General features: G+C 43.2%; 1 protein-coding gene across 3 annotated transcripts in view; it reads right to left on the reverse strand.

The window, feature by feature from the left end:
• The window catches only part of BICRAL (BRD4 interacting chromatin remodeling complex associated protein like), an 89,893-nt gene that overhangs the window by 39,363 nt on the left and 33,706 nt on the right, over window positions 1-16,824 (reverse strand). For all 3 annotated transcript variants that reach the window (XM_023212829.1, XM_023212831.3, XM_023212828.1), the window contains 4 exons: window positions 8,820-8,865; window positions 8,034-8,082; window positions 7,875-7,943; window positions 763-2,442 (listed from right to left, as the gene is read on the reverse strand). In XM_023212829.1, coding sequence (XP_023068597.1) covers window positions 763-2,442; window positions 7,875-7,943; window positions 8,034-8,082; window positions 8,820-8,860 — 1,839 coding nt within the window. In that variant the 5' untranslated portion in view covers window positions 8,861-8,865. The remainder of the gene's footprint in view (window positions 1-762; window positions 2,443-7,874; window positions 7,944-8,033; window positions 8,083-8,819; window positions 8,866-16,824) is intronic.

Below are 16,824 nucleotides of genomic sequence, written 5' to 3' on the forward strand. Positions count from 1 at the left end.
CAATGGATTAAAAAATTTAAGAAGAAAAAAGGTCGGGTGTGGTGGCCTGTAATCCCAGCACTTTGGGAGGCCAAGGCCAGGGGATTTCTTAAGCCCAGGAGTTCAAGACCAGCCTGGGCAACATGGTGAAACCCCAAATCTACAAAAAATACAAAAAACTAGTTAAGTGTGCTGGTATGTGCTTGTAGTCACAGCTACCTGGGAGGCTGAGATGGGAAGATCATCTAAGCCTAGAAGGTTGAGGCTGCAGTGAGCCATGACTGTGCCACTGCCCTCCAGCCTAGGCGACAGAGTGAGACCCCCTACCCCGTCCCCTGGCAAAAAAGACAATCAAGAAAAAAGATAACCAGTCATAAGTGTAAAAAAAAAAATTTTTTTTTTTGAGACCCACTCTATCACCCAGTGCAGTGGTACAATCATGGCTCACTGCAGCCTCAACCTCCCGTGCTCAAGCTATTCTTCTGCCTCAGGCTCCAGAGTAGCTGGGACTACAGGTGTGCACCACCACACTCAGCTAATTTTAAAATTTTTGGTATAGGCAGGGTCTCACTATGTTGCCCAGGCTGGCCTTGAACTATTGGGTTCAAGTGATCCTCCAGCCTCGGCTTCCCAAACTGTTGGGATTACAGGCATGAGCCACTACACCTGGCCTAAAATTTTTAAGAAATTGGGAGTCTAGGATGAAAATTATATTCTAGTAAATACATGTCTCATTTTTCCACTCTATAATCAGCCAAATATTTGTTTGGGAAAGGGCATTACCTGGCAGAAGAATTGTTGCTGGGTTCCTGCTCCAGGTGTGTTACTGAAGGTGCTGGTACACTTGGAAGAAGAAACTGGAAGACGATGAGACACACTGACTGGTACTGGAGTCCTGTTCGGCTGCGTCAGCTGATCTCCCGTAAAGTTTGATCCTGATGAACCAGACTGAACTGCAGACCCAAGGCTAGGATGGGCAGTGCTGGCTGAGCTGACAGCAGGGAACCGACTAGGTCCTGACATGCTTGTCACTGAGGGCATGGTGGTGAAGCCAGGTCTTCCTTGGGAAACGCCGCTCTGCCCAGGTGACAGGTGTAATACGGTTGGGGACGCCTGCTGCAAGGGCATCTGTCCACCCACAAGCTGAGGAGAGGCATGATTGGCTATCACTGGACTTCCAGAGGCAGCAAATGTCTGCCCAGACACTAAGTGGACGGCAGTATTCTGGTTGTTAAGCATCTGTCCAGAATATGGTTGGTTGGTCCTGAGCATGTTGGAAGAGTTTCTGTTCAACATGACATGCTCTGAGGCCACTTGGCCAGAAATGAGCTGAGAGGGTTGAGTCTGAAGAAGTTGCCCATTTATAGTCTGGACGTGGTGTACCGAGTTGGAACTGACAGAAAGGCTTGTAGGTATGAGGAACTGACTTTGGGGTGCGTGAGGTTGGCCCATGGGGGAATGAATAACAATACTGCCCCCAGCGCTGCTCACTGCCTGTGAGGTGACTGGCTTTCTTGTGTTCTGTTGGTTTACAATGTTCACAGACATGTGTGGACCAACTACTGAGCCCTGGGGTGAGCTTGCAGAAGCAAAAGAGATCCCTTGTTGTACGTGGTGCTGCTGAATTCCCAAATTGTTCACATTGTATGTATTTTGCTGACCCATCTGGATAGGCTTTGGCTGTATATTAATTGGGACTTTATTTGAATTTGGTGCAAGACCCCTTTGTATGATGATGTTATGCACAGGTAAAGATGTTTGAAAATTTGTGCTATTAAATGGAACAGTAACAGGCTGTGCTACTGGACTGGAACTGGAGTTCCCAAACAAGGAGTTGCCATTAGGAGTCTGTCTATGAACCAGGAGCCCTCCACTCACATTTGATGGGGCTTGCTGCCCGCTGCCCTTTAATATGATTTGAGATCCATCTAGGTTATTAATAGTCATCATGGAAGGATGATTACCAAATGACCCAATTAATTGTATTTGACCAGAACCACTAATCTGACTGCTATTAGACAAATGCTGGCTGGGAACACTGATCCCCACATGTTGCATAAAGCCATGTTGTACACCCACTGTATTGCTTGCAAACGATGCTCCAACAGGCACATGCGTCACCCCTATAGGCTGCAGCGTCTGACCTGAGTAATTAGAAACATTAGAAGCCTGAGTAAAGGATGCTGATGAAGAAGGATGAAGCTGAGCTTGTGCAAACTGTTGGCTTGAACCTATACTGGCATCCAAATATGCCTCTTCTGCCAATGTCTGTTCAGTGATATTGGCCTCTTGCAAGGATTTCTGAAGAATGTCAAAAGGTTGGTCCTCAGTGAGATCAGGAAGAGGAGAAGATTCGAGTTCATCTTCAAGAAACTGGAGGCTACTTGAAAGTGGCAGTCCATCACTGGGCCCTTCTCCAAGCTGGGTGCTTACACCTTTGAGGGATGACTTAGGATCAGCATTCTAAAAAAATAAACAGTATGTTACATGGTATATGTAACCTTTGAAAAGGATGTATAAAAATTAATCTTGAACATGAATAAAGCATAACAGTCTGCTTTTCAGGCACAACTCTCTAAACTGCTCACCTTATTCTGATATTTTATTTCCATAGTAATGATGCTTGACGTTATGTTTATAAGCATATGCATCCATCATGCTGGTAAATTATTTTATAGAGAACGGATAGATAATGCAAACATACTGAGGACTACTTAGAGCTTAGCTTCATTTTTTTGAGATACTGCCACAGACTTTATTGACTTATTAGTTTATTTTTTGATCTGGGGTCTCGTTCTTTTGACCAGGCTGGAGTGCAGTGGCCCAATAATAACTCGCTGCTGCTGTGAACTCCTGGGTTCATGAGATCCTCCCACCTCGGCCTCCTGAGTAGCTGGGACTACAGGTGTGCCCCACCACACCCAGCTGCATTTTTTTGCTTTTTGTTTTTAGAGATGGGGTTTCACCATCTTGCCCAGGCTGGTCTTGAACTCCCGCATGCAAGTAATCCTCCTGCTTCAGCCTCCCAAAGTGCTGGGATTACAGGCATCAGGCACCATCCCCGGCCTCAGAGCATTTTCGATATTTCTACTACACTGACACGATGCAAAAAAAGTTGCCAATAAATACATATTGAATGAAGCAATTTGAAAAGATAGAATTAATACTCACATGGAAGTAGGAGAGTTGCTAAATAAAAATCATGAATGTTGAGGGATAGGCTAAATAACTACTTTATGGGCTTAGTGGCATCATATGTAGTGATTATTTATTCAAAATGAATGTCAGAAATGCTACTGATTCACAAGCCTTACAGGAGATCAGTGTTGTGACAGATATATGTTGCATGATATGATCTTATGTACCTTACACACACGCGACCATTAAAAAGAACTGTCCATCCCAAGGACTTTCTGAACACCATTCAATTTTATAGGTGAAGAAAATATAGGTCCTGCTGATAGTAAGTTAATATTTACTAAGCACCATACCAAGTGATTTCAACAGTCTAGTCAACTAATCTTAACCACCCTCTCAGGTAATTCCATTGTTATTCTGGTTTCGTAAATGAGGAAACTGGCCAGGCGCGGTGGCTCACACCTGTTAATCCCAGCACTTTGGGAGGCCGAGGCGGGTGGATCACCTGAGGTTGGGAGTTCGAGACCAGCCTGACCAACATGGAGAAACCCTGTCTCTACTAAAAATACAAAATTAGCTGGGCATGGTGGCACATGCCTGTAATCCCAGCTACTCAGGAGGCTGAGAGAGGAGAATCGCTTGAACCTGGGAGGCGGAGGTTGCGGTGAGCCAAGATTGTGCCATTGCACTCCAGCCTGTGCAACAAGAGCGAAACTTTGTCTCAAAAAAAAAAAAAAAAAAAAAAAAGAGGAAATTGACCCTCACAGGGATTTAGTGATATATCTAAGGTTACACGGCTAATAAGTGGTAGAGCAAGGATTCAACCTCCGGCAGTTCAACTTCTGACTACCATCCACAGCAGAACAAAGCAACTATAAAGAGTAAGGGAACCTAAGGCTCAAACACAGTAATCTCAATGTAGTCTCCAGGCAGGACACCCCAATCCCCCAGGTCAGGTTTCTTGCCTAGATGCTTCTAGAGGTTAAGAACATGGAGGTTGGGCGCAGTAGCTCACGCCTGTAATCTGAGCACTTTGGGAGGCCGAGGCGGGTGGATCACTTGAAGTCCGGAGTTCAAGACCAGCCTGGCCAACTGGGTGAAACCCCATCTCTACTAAAAATAGGAGGTGGAGGTTGCAGTGAGCCGAGATTACACCACCGCACTTCAGCCTGGGCAACAGAGCGAGACTCTGTCTCAAAAACAAAAGAACATGAGTTCCACAGCCTGGTGGCCTGGGTTAGAATCCTAGCTCTGCAACTCATGGCTTTGTACTATTTGGCGAAGTAACTTAACCTTTCTGTGCTTTACTTTCCTCATCTCTAAAATATGTATCTTTTCTTTTTTTTCCCCCCGAGACAGAGTCTCACTGTGTCACCCATGCTGGAGTGCAGTGGTCCGATCTCAGCTCACTGCAACTTCTGCCTCCCAAGTTCAAGCAATTCTGTCTGTCTCAGTCTCCCAAGTAGCTGGGATTACAGGTGCCCACGACCACACCCATTTAATTTTTGTATTTTTTAGTAGAGACAGGGTTTCGCCATGTAGGCCAGGCTGGTCTTGAACTCCTGACCTTAGGTGATCCACCTACCTCGGCCTCTCAAAGTGTTGGGATTACGGGTGTGAGCCACCATACCTGGCCAAAATATGTATCTTAATAGAACCACTTCATGGAATCATTGTGAAGATTAAATGAGGTTAATACATGTTCTGGGTTTCTTTTTTTTTTTTTTTTTTTTTTTGAGACGGAGTCTTGCTCTGTCACCCAGGCTGGAGATCAGTGGCTGCCATCTCGGCTCACTGCAAGCTCTGCCTCCCAGGTTCATGCCATTCTCCTGCCTCAGCCTCCCAAGTAGCTGGGACTATAGGTGCCCACTACCACGCCCGGCTAATTTTTTGTATTTTTAGTAGAGACGGGGTTTCACTGTGTTAGCCAGGATGGTCTTGATCTCCTGACCTCGTGATCCGCCGGCCTCATCCTCCCAAAGTGCTGGGATTACAGGAGTGAGCCACTGCGCTCGGCCTATTTATTTTTTTGAGATGGAGTTTTGCTCTGTTGCCCAGGCTGGAGGGCAATGGCGCGATCTCAGCTCACTGCAGCCTCCAACTCCTGGGCTCAAGGGATCCTGCTTTAGCAGGACTGGGACTATAGGCATGCACCACCATGCTCATCTAGTTTTTTTTTTTTTTTTTTTTTGAGACCAAGTCTTGCTCTGTTGCCTGGACTGGAGTGTGCAGTGGTGTGATCTCGGCTCACTGCAAGCTCTGCATCCCGGGTTCACGCCATTCTACTGCCTCAGCCTCCTGAGTAGCTGGAACTACAGGCGTCTGCCACTAATTTTTTTGTATTTTTAGTAGAGACGGGGTTTCACCATGTTGCCAGGATGGTCTCAATCTCCTGACCTCATGATCTGCCCACTTCAGCCTCCCAAAGTGCTGGGATTAAAGGCGTGAGCCACTGCGCCCAGCCAATTTTTTTTGTTTTTTTTTTTGAGATGGAGTCTTGCACTGTTGCCCTGGCTGGAGTGCAGTGGTGTGATCTTGGCTCACTGCAACCTCCGCCTCCGGAGGTTCAAGCAATTATCCTGCCTCAGCCTCCTGAGAAGATTAAATTACAGGCACACACCACCACACCTGTCTTAAGTTTTTGTATTTTTAGTAGAGATGGGGTTTCACCACGTTGGCCAGGCTGGTCTCGAACTCCTGATGTCGTGATCCACCCGCTTCGGCATCCCAAAGTGTTGAGATTACAGGCGTGAGCCACCGTGCCTGGCCACTGGTCTAATTTTTAAATTTTTTGTAGAGATGGGGTCTCACTATGTTGGTTGGTCTCAAACTCCTGAGGTCAAGTAATTCTCCTGTCTTGGCCTCCTAAAATGGTGGGATTACAGGCATGGGCCACATGTCTGCCTGAGGTTAATATATGTTAAGCTCTTAATGCCAAGCACATATTAAATGGTCAAGTGTTACTTATTATCTTTTATTTTCTCATTTAAGATGAAAACAACTTATAAGTAACTATGAATTAAGAATAATTTCCTCAAAGATTATTATGTAACAAGGTTCAAAACATTCTAATATGACTTTCTCAGGTTGTAACATTTCTGAGTCATTTTAGAAAGAATGTTGAGGCCAGGTGCAGTGGCTCACGCTTGTATTGGGGCAAGGATCACTTGAGGTCAGGAATTCAAGACCATCATGGCCAACATGGAGAAATGCCATCTCTACCAAAAATACAAAAATTAGCTGGTGTGGTGATGGGCATCTGTAACCCCAGCTACTAGGGAGGCTGAGGCAGGAGAATCGCTTGAACCCAGGAGGCAGAGGCTGCAGTGAGCCGAGATCGTGCCACTGCACTCCAGCCTAGGCAAGAGAGCAAGATTCCATCTCAAAAAAAGAAAGAAAGTTGAAAGCTTAGAAAAATGGCAAAGTAGATATATAGCTTGCCTTTTTATTATTTAAAAGACAACCTCATATAGCTTGTCTTTTTATTTATTATTATTTATTTTATTTGTATTTATTTATTTATTTTTGAGACAGAGTCTCGCTATGTGGCTGGGCTTGAGTGTAATGGCATGATCTTGGCTCACTGTAAGCTCCATCTCACAGGTTCATGCCATTCTCCTGCCTCAGCCTCCCAAGTAGCTGGGACTATAGGTGCCCGCCACCACGCCCAGCTAATTTTTTATATTTTTAGTAGAGATGGGGTTTCACCATGTTAGCCAGGATGGTCTCGATCTCCTGACGTCATGATCTGCCGGCCTCATCCTCCCAAAGTGCTGGGATTACAGGAGTGAGCCACTGCGCTCGGCCTATTTATTTTTTTGAGATGGAGTTTTGCTCTGTTGCCCAGGCTGGAGTGCAATGGCGCGATCTCGGCTCACTGCATCCTTCGCCTCCTGGGTTTAAGCAATTCTCTGCCTCAGTCTCCCGAGTAGCTGGGATTACAGGCACCCACCACCATGCCCGGCTGATTTTTTTTGTATTTTTAGTAGAGATGTGGTTTCACCATCTTGGCCAGGCTGATCTTGAACTCCTGACCTTGTGATCCACCTGCCTTGGCATCCCAAAGTGTTGAGATTACAGGTGTGAGCCATTGCGCCTGGCCTATTTTATTTTTTAAAAATAAGAGACAGGGTCTTGCTATGTTGCCCAGGCTGGTCTTGAACTCCTGAGCTCAAACGATTCTCCCACCTTGGCCTCCCAAAGTAATCTCCCTCACACCTGAGATTACAGGTGTGAGCTACTGCACCTGGCCATATAGCTTGTCTTAATTTACTATGTTAAAAGTAGAAAATGTCTACATAATTCAATAGATTTTCTTCCTATATAAATTACAACAGGCTGGGTGCAGTGGCTCACACCTGTAATTCCAACATTTTGGGAGGCCAAGGTAGGTGGATTGCTTGAGCCTGAGAGCTCAAGACCAGCCGGGCTAACATGGAGAAACTCTGTCTCTATTAAAAATACAAAAATTAGCCCGTCTGGTGGCACATGCCTGTAGTCACAGCTATTCGGGAGGCTGAGGTGGGAGGATTGCTTCAGCCTGGAAGGTCGAGGCTGCAGTGAGCTGTGATCGCACCACTGCACTCCAGCCTGGGTGACAGAGTGAGGCTCTATCTCAAAATAAATAAATAAAATAAAATAAATTACAACAGACAAGGTAAGGATTCTCATGATACAAAGGCAGTTAAAGGCTCAATTCACATGGCATCAATGAGATAGAAACCATTTAATCACTGCGTTTAGTTTCCAATACTCACACTAGAGTTGGCGAAAATTGAATTTGAATTGGCTGCAGAATATCCTGCATTAGTCAAGTCATCATTGCTCTGCAAAGATACAAATTCAATAGGTGGTTACTACTTTAACTGTAAAGCAGAAACAAAATAGATGTCTGTGGTGTGCTACGCATTACTTACAGATTTATTACTAGGTCCATGTAGAAAATAGTTCAATGCTTGTGGGTCTCTAGAAAAGAGAGGAAAAAAAGAGATAAAACAACAAACAAATACACTACCTATATTTAGAACTAATTTTTACTAGAGTAGAAAGAAAATGACTACCTGAGTAAAATCCTCTCCCTATTTTAAAACAATTAGTAGTTTTTAAAATTTTTATCTTATTTTTGTTTTGATATTGTGCCATTTCCTATTATTATTCACTTTTTCCTCCTGGGATTTATTAGGAAATAAATTTAACAAATAATTACTTGCTAGGTGCAGTGGCTCATGCCTGTAATCCCAGCACTTTGGAAGGCTGAGGCAGGAGGATCACTTGCGTCTAGGAGTTGGAGACCAGCCTATACAACATGGCAAAACCCTGTCTCTACAAAAAAAAAAAAAAAAAAAAAATACAAAAAATTAGCCAGGCATGGTGGCGTGTGCCTTTAGTCCCAGATACTTGGCAGGCTGAGGTGGGAGGATGGTGTGGGCCTGGGAGGTAGAGGCTACAGTGAGCTGAGACTGTGCTGCTGCACTTCAGCCTGGGTGACAGAGTGAGATCCTGTCTCAAAAGGAAAAAAAAAAAGAATTACTGAATTACAGCCCCTATGTTAATCAAGTCTCTTTGTTTCTCTACTAAACCTATGATTATTATTTAATTTTTATTTAAAATACCTACCGGGTGTTAATACGCTATTAGGTTGTTTTAGTGTTCAGCAAACCTCACACATTTGATTTACCCAGGTTTCGGAATAAGCATCTTACCCAATAAGATCAAGGAGACACGAGTCATCATCATCATCCATGACAACTATAAAGAAAAGGCAGAGGAAAACAGGTTTCAGTAAAGCAGATTAAAGGCAGTAGTATCAATGCAATATAAACATATGCCTTACACTTTTCTGGATAAATAACTGTAATTCATGTGAGTTTTCCTCAGCTTGTTATTAATGTAATTTTTGAGAGATAAAACATTCAATTTAAACTTTTTATTGAAAACAAACCCTTAACTTGTAAGTCGAAAAAGAATCTAGACAAATCAAAGATAGTTGGCAGCAACTTTCCTCACATGCAGATTCCCCCAAGGGGCTATAAACCATGAATAGTAACTTCCTCAAAATGTACAATAAACAAGGGGAGAAATAATATTTATGTTTTAGAAAAGATCTCATAGACATAGAGGTCTTTTAATTTTGTGACTCAATGTCCCTAAACGTGATGAACAATCTACATTTTTTGCCACATTCTGGCTATCTTTAGGAAGATAGGAAAATGGTTCTTCCTGCATTTACAGAGAGAACAGGGGGCACCCTAGTCGCAGGCTGTCTCTGCAGGCTCTGGTCCGCAGATCCTGCGTTCTCCCTCTGCAGCACCACCACCCCTGTTCAACTCCAAACAATCTACATCCTAACACTAGAATCCTTAAAGTAGAGAATCTCAACCAAAAAGTTCACCCCAGCTCCAGGTCCTGAGATCCCTCTCTCCCCAGCCAGCGACAGCGTCAAGCTTAGCCAGTGAAATGACTATGCTTCGGCTGAACAACAACAACTGCACAGATTCCAAGAGCAGCTCTCCCCACAGACTGGGAAACTTACACTAGTGATCCGACACCTGGCAACACCGCTTCACACCCATTTTGAGCCATGCGTGGAATAATTTACATCACGGAATGCCAGGGCCAAGAGTTCTGGAGCAGTTGGAAAGGGCAGTTGTGAACAGCAGTTGGACGGAGGAATGAAATCCTGAAGAGATGCCCAGAAGAGGGACACGCCCGAAGAAGGCAGAAAGGACAGTCTCTACTAAATGTTTTTCCTCTGTTAAAACTGCATCTCTTCTCCAGTTCCCTCAGACTTCCCACTCTAACAGTCACAAGGCCAAACTAATATAAAATGTACTCCCGCTACACAGAAGGTAACTTGCTTTCCTCAGGAAGAGTCTGGAAGGGGTAAGTACCCCCACTGGGATCTGCCAGGGATCTTCCCCTTGGCGGGTGAATTCGTCCAGCTGCTGAATGATCTGGGAGATTACAAACCCTGTAGAATCCAATGGAGAGGAGAAATGGTGGTTGAGAAAGGAGGAAGAAGAAGTGGGAAAAGATACCAAAAGGTGACTCCCAAGGCTGAAACTGACAAGGGCAGCTGGCTAAGTGAAACCTGCTTTTTAGAACTCAGACTTGGAGTTACTCATGGGCACACTGGCATGACTATACTACCATAACGTGACTGTGGAAGGAGTGAAGATGAGACAGAAAGAAAAGCAGGAAAATGATCATCACATAGATACAGAGAAATCTGTGTGAAGGTCTTCCCTTAAATCCTGACGACATTTAGTGAGATAAAATTGTATTAACCATGGCTCATCACCATACCATAGGCTTGTCTCTCAGGCATCACAATCATATGGAATAAATTAGCCAATTATGACATACATTAAGCCTATAAAGGAGATATTACTTTTTTAACATGACCACTTAAATTGAATTCCCCTGTATCCTTTGTGAATTCATTTTTTTAAAGTGTCTGTCTCTGGAACAAACTAATTAATAAAAATGTAAGTGAAAAATAGTCTATACCACAGAAAAACACTTCCACGACTCTCCCAGCTTCCCTCCTTACTTGACACACTTGCCTAATTCCTCTACTTGATAAGGTGCCCTAAGGGTTAAACAAGCCCTGAGGCAGGAAGTTAACACCAGTCACTCCACTGAGGTGTTATACCACCAGCACTTGCAAGCACAGAGAACATCTGCTACCCCTAAGTTCAGAATGACAAACTACTCCTTGAGTAGTGCAAACAGAACAATAATATTGAATGAGATTAAAAGCCATTGTGCAATCTTCTCTACCAAACAAAATAGGGGGTCAAACACTTGGCTTGAAAGAAGGCTCCCTGGGGATATCTACCCCCTATCAGCAGCATCAGGAACTTCCAGACAGGCCTTCTCCTCTGGTCCCAGTAGGTACAACTCTAGGAGCCTTTACAGTCAGGGGCACGCTGAGAATTCTTTTTAAAGGGCCACACTCTTTTCTCACCTTAAAATGGTTTCAAATTAAAAGAGATGACCCCTTAGTCCTGTATTCTCCAGCTTCAAATAATGCCAAAATGTAGTCATAATATAGCCTAATCCAGGGGTTCCTTTCACCAGATGACCTATGGTCCATTAAAATAAATTTAGCAAAGCAAAATTGTAAAACTTGACTATGATTTTAAAATGAGAAGATAGGCCAGGCACAGTGGCACATGCCTGTAATCCCAGTATTTTGGGAGGCTGAGGTGAGTGGATCACTTGAGGTCAGGAGTTCGAGACCAGCCTGGCCCAGGTGGGTTTAGTAGAGAAACCCATCTCTACTAAAAATACAAAAAATTAGCCAGGTGTGGTGGCACATGCCTGTAGTCTCAGCTACTTGGGAGGCTGAGGCAGCAAAATTGCTTGAACCTGGGAGGCAGAAGTTGCAGTGAGCCAAGTTGCACACTGCATTCCAGCCTGGGTGACAGAGCGAGATTTTGTCTCAAAAAATAAAATTAAAAAGAAAAATAAATAAAATAAAATGAGAAGATAATCTGAAGATCAGTCACTACGACCCAGAAGTGAAGAATTTTGTTTTCTCTGGAAAGATTCTCCCTTTAATTCTGGACTCCTGTTGAGGCTCTTTTCTCATTCAAGTAACATCCCTAGATGGGTGGCTGACCCCAGGTGGATTTTATGAGGCTAAGGGGAAATCCCTGCATGAGTGGTTGGAAACTATTTCTTGGCCCAACAGACGTGGGCAAGACGTCTTCCCCTCTGTAAATAGCAGCACTAGCACTCAGCAGTAGGATTTGTCGTGGAGGGAAGGGGGCTATAGGCACCCCAAGAGTTCAGAAATCACTGCCCTGAGCACCTGACTACCTCTCTTAAAAAATTAAAGCTAATATTTAAAATTGTTCTGAATTGCACCAACAAACATCTTAAATAATAGCTTTTAATCAAGAGGACACAGCGTAAAAATGACATTTCAAAGCGGTGGGGAAAAGTTGTTAACCATATGGGGAAAATAAGGTAGATTGACACCTCATCTTACACAAAAATAAATTCTAGATGGATCTAGGCGTTAAATGGTGGAGGGAGAAAGAAACTTAAAGTACTAGAATAACACATGGGAGAATTTTTTTTTAAACAATGTTGGAGTGAGGAAAGTCTAAGGATGTCATAAGACACACAAGTCATAAAAGACTGACAAAGTCAACATAAAATACAAAGCTTCTGCATGATAAAAGAAAAACACATCATAAGCAAAGTCAAAAACTAAAACAAAAATAACTGGGAAAAATACCTCCAATTCATACCACAGAGTGCTTTTCTCCCTAATACATAAAGAGCTCCTATAAATAAGGGAAATTTTTTATCAGGGCTTTTCTCCCTAATACATAAAGAGCTCCTATAGATAAGGAAAATTGTTTATCAGGGCTTTTCTCCCTAATATATAAAAAGCTATTCTAAATAAGGGAAATTTTTTTATCAGGATCCTTCCAGAATATCAAAGATTTAATCAGTTTATGAGCAATCAATTCACAACAAAGGAAATACAAGTAGCTCCTAAGCATATAAAATAATCAACCTTACTTACAATAAGAGAAATATAAATTAATATTGTAGTGAGATACTACATGTCCTATCAGATTGACAATGATAAAAAAGTTGGATGAAGAATTATGCTAGCAGGGAGTGGGGAAATAGGAACTTCTATACACTGACAGGATACGGACTCATATAACCTCTAGTGAGGGCATTCAGCAATGTCTTCCAAAATCTTAAGTGCACAAATCAGCTTACCAAGCAAATCCATTTCCAGGTATTTGTACTGCAGATATTCTTTTTTTTCACTCACTTTTTTTTTTTTTTTTTTAAGAGATGGGGTCTCTCTTTGTTGGCCAGGCTGGACTTGAACTTCTGGGGTCAAGAGATCCTTAACCCCCTAAGTAGCTGGGCCTACAGGTATACGCCACCATAACCAGCTGTCACTTGGATATTCTTTCACATGTGCCAAATGACATGTGTATAAGAATATCCAGGGCAGTATTATTATTATTATTATTTTAGTATTATTGGTTTTAACAAAGGACTGTAAAACCTTAGATGTCATGGGTATGGGGTTTCCTTCTGGGGCAACAAAAACGTTCTTGAACCTGCTTGGCAAAGTAGTGAGACCCCATCTCTACAAAACATTTAAAAATTAGTTGAGTGTGGCGGTGCACACCTGTAGTTCCAGCTACTTGGGAGGCTGAGATGGGAGGATTGTTTGCCTAGGAGGTCAAGGCTGCAGTGAGCTATGATTACACCACTGCACTCCAGCCAAAGCAACAGAGCCAGACTCTGTCTCTAAAAAAAAAAAAAAAGTTCTTGAATTAAACTACTGAGTTATATTCTTTAAAAAGGTGAATTTTATGGTATGTAAACTATATCTTAATTTTTAAAACTCTCTTAAAAACCCTAAATGTCCATGATTAAATGTCCTGATTAATTATGGTTTACCTACATAGTAGAATACTCTACAGTCATTAAAACTAATGAGGCAGTTTAAATCATACTGACTTGGAAGGATACGTGGTCAATGAAAAAAGAAAGGTGCAGAACAGTATGTACATTATGTTCCCAAATGTGTGTGTGGGAAAATACACACACACATATATGATGTGTGTGTGTGTAAATGTATAGACCCTAAAATGAAGCACAAGTAACCAGTAACACTATTCTGGGAAGAAAACAGGGTGACTGGGGAACAGAGGAAGATACACTCTTTATTTATATGTCCTTTTGTACCTTTTGAAATTTGTGCCACATGCATGTAAGATCTAATCAAAAAATAAATACAATTAATAAAACAAAGAGAAGAAGGAGACAAAATGGTCCTTGAAGTACAAGAACCTCAAGTCAGTTTAGCCAGGTGTGGTGGCGCTTGCCTTTAGTCCTAGCTACTTGGTAGGCTGAGGTCAGGGGATGACTTGAGCCCAGGACATGAAGGTTACAGTGAGTCGTGATCTTGCCACTGCACTCCAGCCCGGGCAAAAGTACCAAACCTATCTCGAAAACAAAATAAAATTTAAAAAGAACCTCAAGTGAGGCTCACTTTCCTTAAGTATACCAAATATACCAAATACTCAGAACTTTTTTTTTTTTTTAAAGAGACAGGGTTTCATTATGTTGCCCAGCCTGGTCTTGACTTTTTGGGCCCAAGCAATCCTCCCCTTTCAGTCTTCTAAGAAGCTAGGATTACAGGTACATGCTACACTGCCCAGCTAAATACTTAGAACTTTTTTTTTTTTTTTTTTTTAATTTTGTAGAGACGAGGTCTCACTGTGTTGCCCATGCTGGTCTTGAACTGCTGCACTTAAGCGATCCTCCACCTAGGTCTCCCAAAGTGCTGGGCTTACAATTACCATGCCCAGCCCATAGAGTATTTTAAAGCAGCCTACTGACCTGAAGAATAAACTACATCAGCTGTCTTAAAAGAAATACTGTATCCTTTTTTTTTTTTTTTGAGAGGGAGTTTCTCTCTTGTTGCCTAGGCTAGAGTGCAATGGCGCGATCTCAGCTCACCGCAACCTCTGCCTCCTAGGTTCAAGTGATTGTCCTGCCTCAGCCTCCCGAGATGGGACTACAGGCCCATGCCACCATGCCTGGCTAATGTCGTACTTTTAGTAGAGACAGGCTTTCTCCATGTTGGTCAGGCTGGCTGGTCTCGAACTCCCGACCTCAGTTGATACGCCCACCTTGGGCTCCCAAAGTGCTGGGATTACAGGCATGAGCCACCATGCCTGGCCAAGAAATACTGTATCTTAAAAACAGTCTGAATTTACTTAAGCTCACAGCAAAACTTCAAAGACCTCCAAGGCAGAGATACAACAGACTATCATTTTTTTTTCACACAGAGGGAGAAAATCTAAGCTCTCATTAAGAAACATATTGGTTGCAAGAAAAGATATTTCAGGAAAGCTAGTGCGGCAAATCAGTTTTGCCTATTTAAGATATTCTGGGCTGGGCACGGTGGCTCACACCTGTAATCCCAACACTTTGGGGGGCCAAGGCAGGCAGATCACCTGAGGTCAGGAGTTCAAGACCAGCCTGGCCAACATGGTGAAACCCCGCTCTACCAAAAATACAAAAATTAGCTGGGCATGGTGGCAGTCGCCTGTAATCCCAGCTACTCGGGAGGCTGAGACAGGAAGGAGAATCGCTTGAACCTGAGAGGCAGAGGCTGCAGTGAGCCAAGACTGCACCACTGCACTCCAACCTGGGTAATAGACTGAGACTTCATCTTAAAAAAAAAAAAAAAAAAGGCCGGGCGCGGTGGCTGAAGCCTGTAAACCCAGCACTTTGGGAGACCTAGACGGGCGGATCACAAGGTCAGGAGATCGAGACCATCCTGGCTAACACGGTGAAACCCCTTCTCTACTAAAAAATACAAAAAACTAGCCGGGTGAGGTGGCGGGCACCTGTAGTCCCAGCCACTCGGGAGGCTGAGGCAGGAGAATGGCGTAAACCCGGAAGGCGGAGCTTGCAGTGAGCTGAGATCCGGCCACTGCACTCCAGTCTGGGTGACAGAGTGAGACTCCGTCTCAAAAAATATATATATATATACGTGTGTGTGTGTGCAATATAATTTATATGTATGTGTGTATATATAATTTATATATACACATATACATATGTGTATGCATATAGCCTAGTGAGTATGGCTTGAACTCAGGAGGTTGAGACTACAGTGAGCCTAGATTGCACCACTGCACTCCAGCCTGGGTGACAAAGTGAGACCCTGTCTCAAAAAAAGAACCAAAAAAAAAAAAAACCACCAAGAGCCAATACAAGATACCTTACCAAAAACTGCTGACATTTGCTTTACTTGTAGTAAGTTGCTATAACATGAGTCATAACTTCCCAATAATTTACAAACAAATTTACCTCTAAAAGGTGCTGAGGTTAGCAAATTATTGACAGACTTTAAGCAGACATGAACTAAAGAATAGTTGCAGTCTTCAAAATCACATTTTTACCCCCTGACCTATTGAAGGTAAAATGAACTGCAGTCACTTTATTTTTACTGACATGTTTACTACTTCCAGTGTTCTTCCTTCTCTTAAGTAAATCCAGATTTCCATCTGGTATCATTTTCCTTCTCCTGAAAGGAATCTTTTAGTATTTTTTGTAGTGCAGGTCTTTGCTGACGAATTCTTTCAGTTTTGATATATCTTTAAAGAGTGTGAGATGGGCATGGTGGCTCACGCCTGTTATCCCAGCACTTTGGGAGGCTGAAGTGGGCGGATTGCTTGAGTCTAGGAGTTTGAGACCCTACTGGGCAATACGGAAAAACCCCATCTCTACAAAAAATAAAAAAATTAGCTGGGCATGGTGATGCGCACCTGTAATCCCAGCTACTCAGGAGGCTGAGGTGGGAGGACCACCTGAGCCTCCGCAGGTTGAGGCTGCAGTGAGCCAGGATTGTGTGACTGCATTCCAGCCTGGGAGACAGACAGAGATTCTATCCTCCACCCCCCAAAAAAGTGTTTATCTTTCCTTCATTTTTGAAATATATTTTCACTGGGCATATTGTTTAAGATTGACAGGGTTTTCTTTTCCTTTCAGTTCTTCAAAGATACTGATATACCGGCCAGACGTGGTGGCTCATGCCTGTAATCCCAGCACTTTGGGAGGCCGAGAGGAGGGGATTACAAGGTCAGGAGATTGAGACCATCCTGGCTAGCATGGTGAAACCCCATCTCTACTAAAAATACA

Source organism: Piliocolobus tephrosceles, chromosome 5 (assembly GCF_002776525.5).
Source record: "Piliocolobus tephrosceles isolate RC106 chromosome 5, ASM277652v3, whole genome shotgun sequence".
Lineage (NCBI taxonomy): Eukaryota > Metazoa > Chordata > Mammalia > Primates > Cercopithecidae > Piliocolobus > Piliocolobus tephrosceles.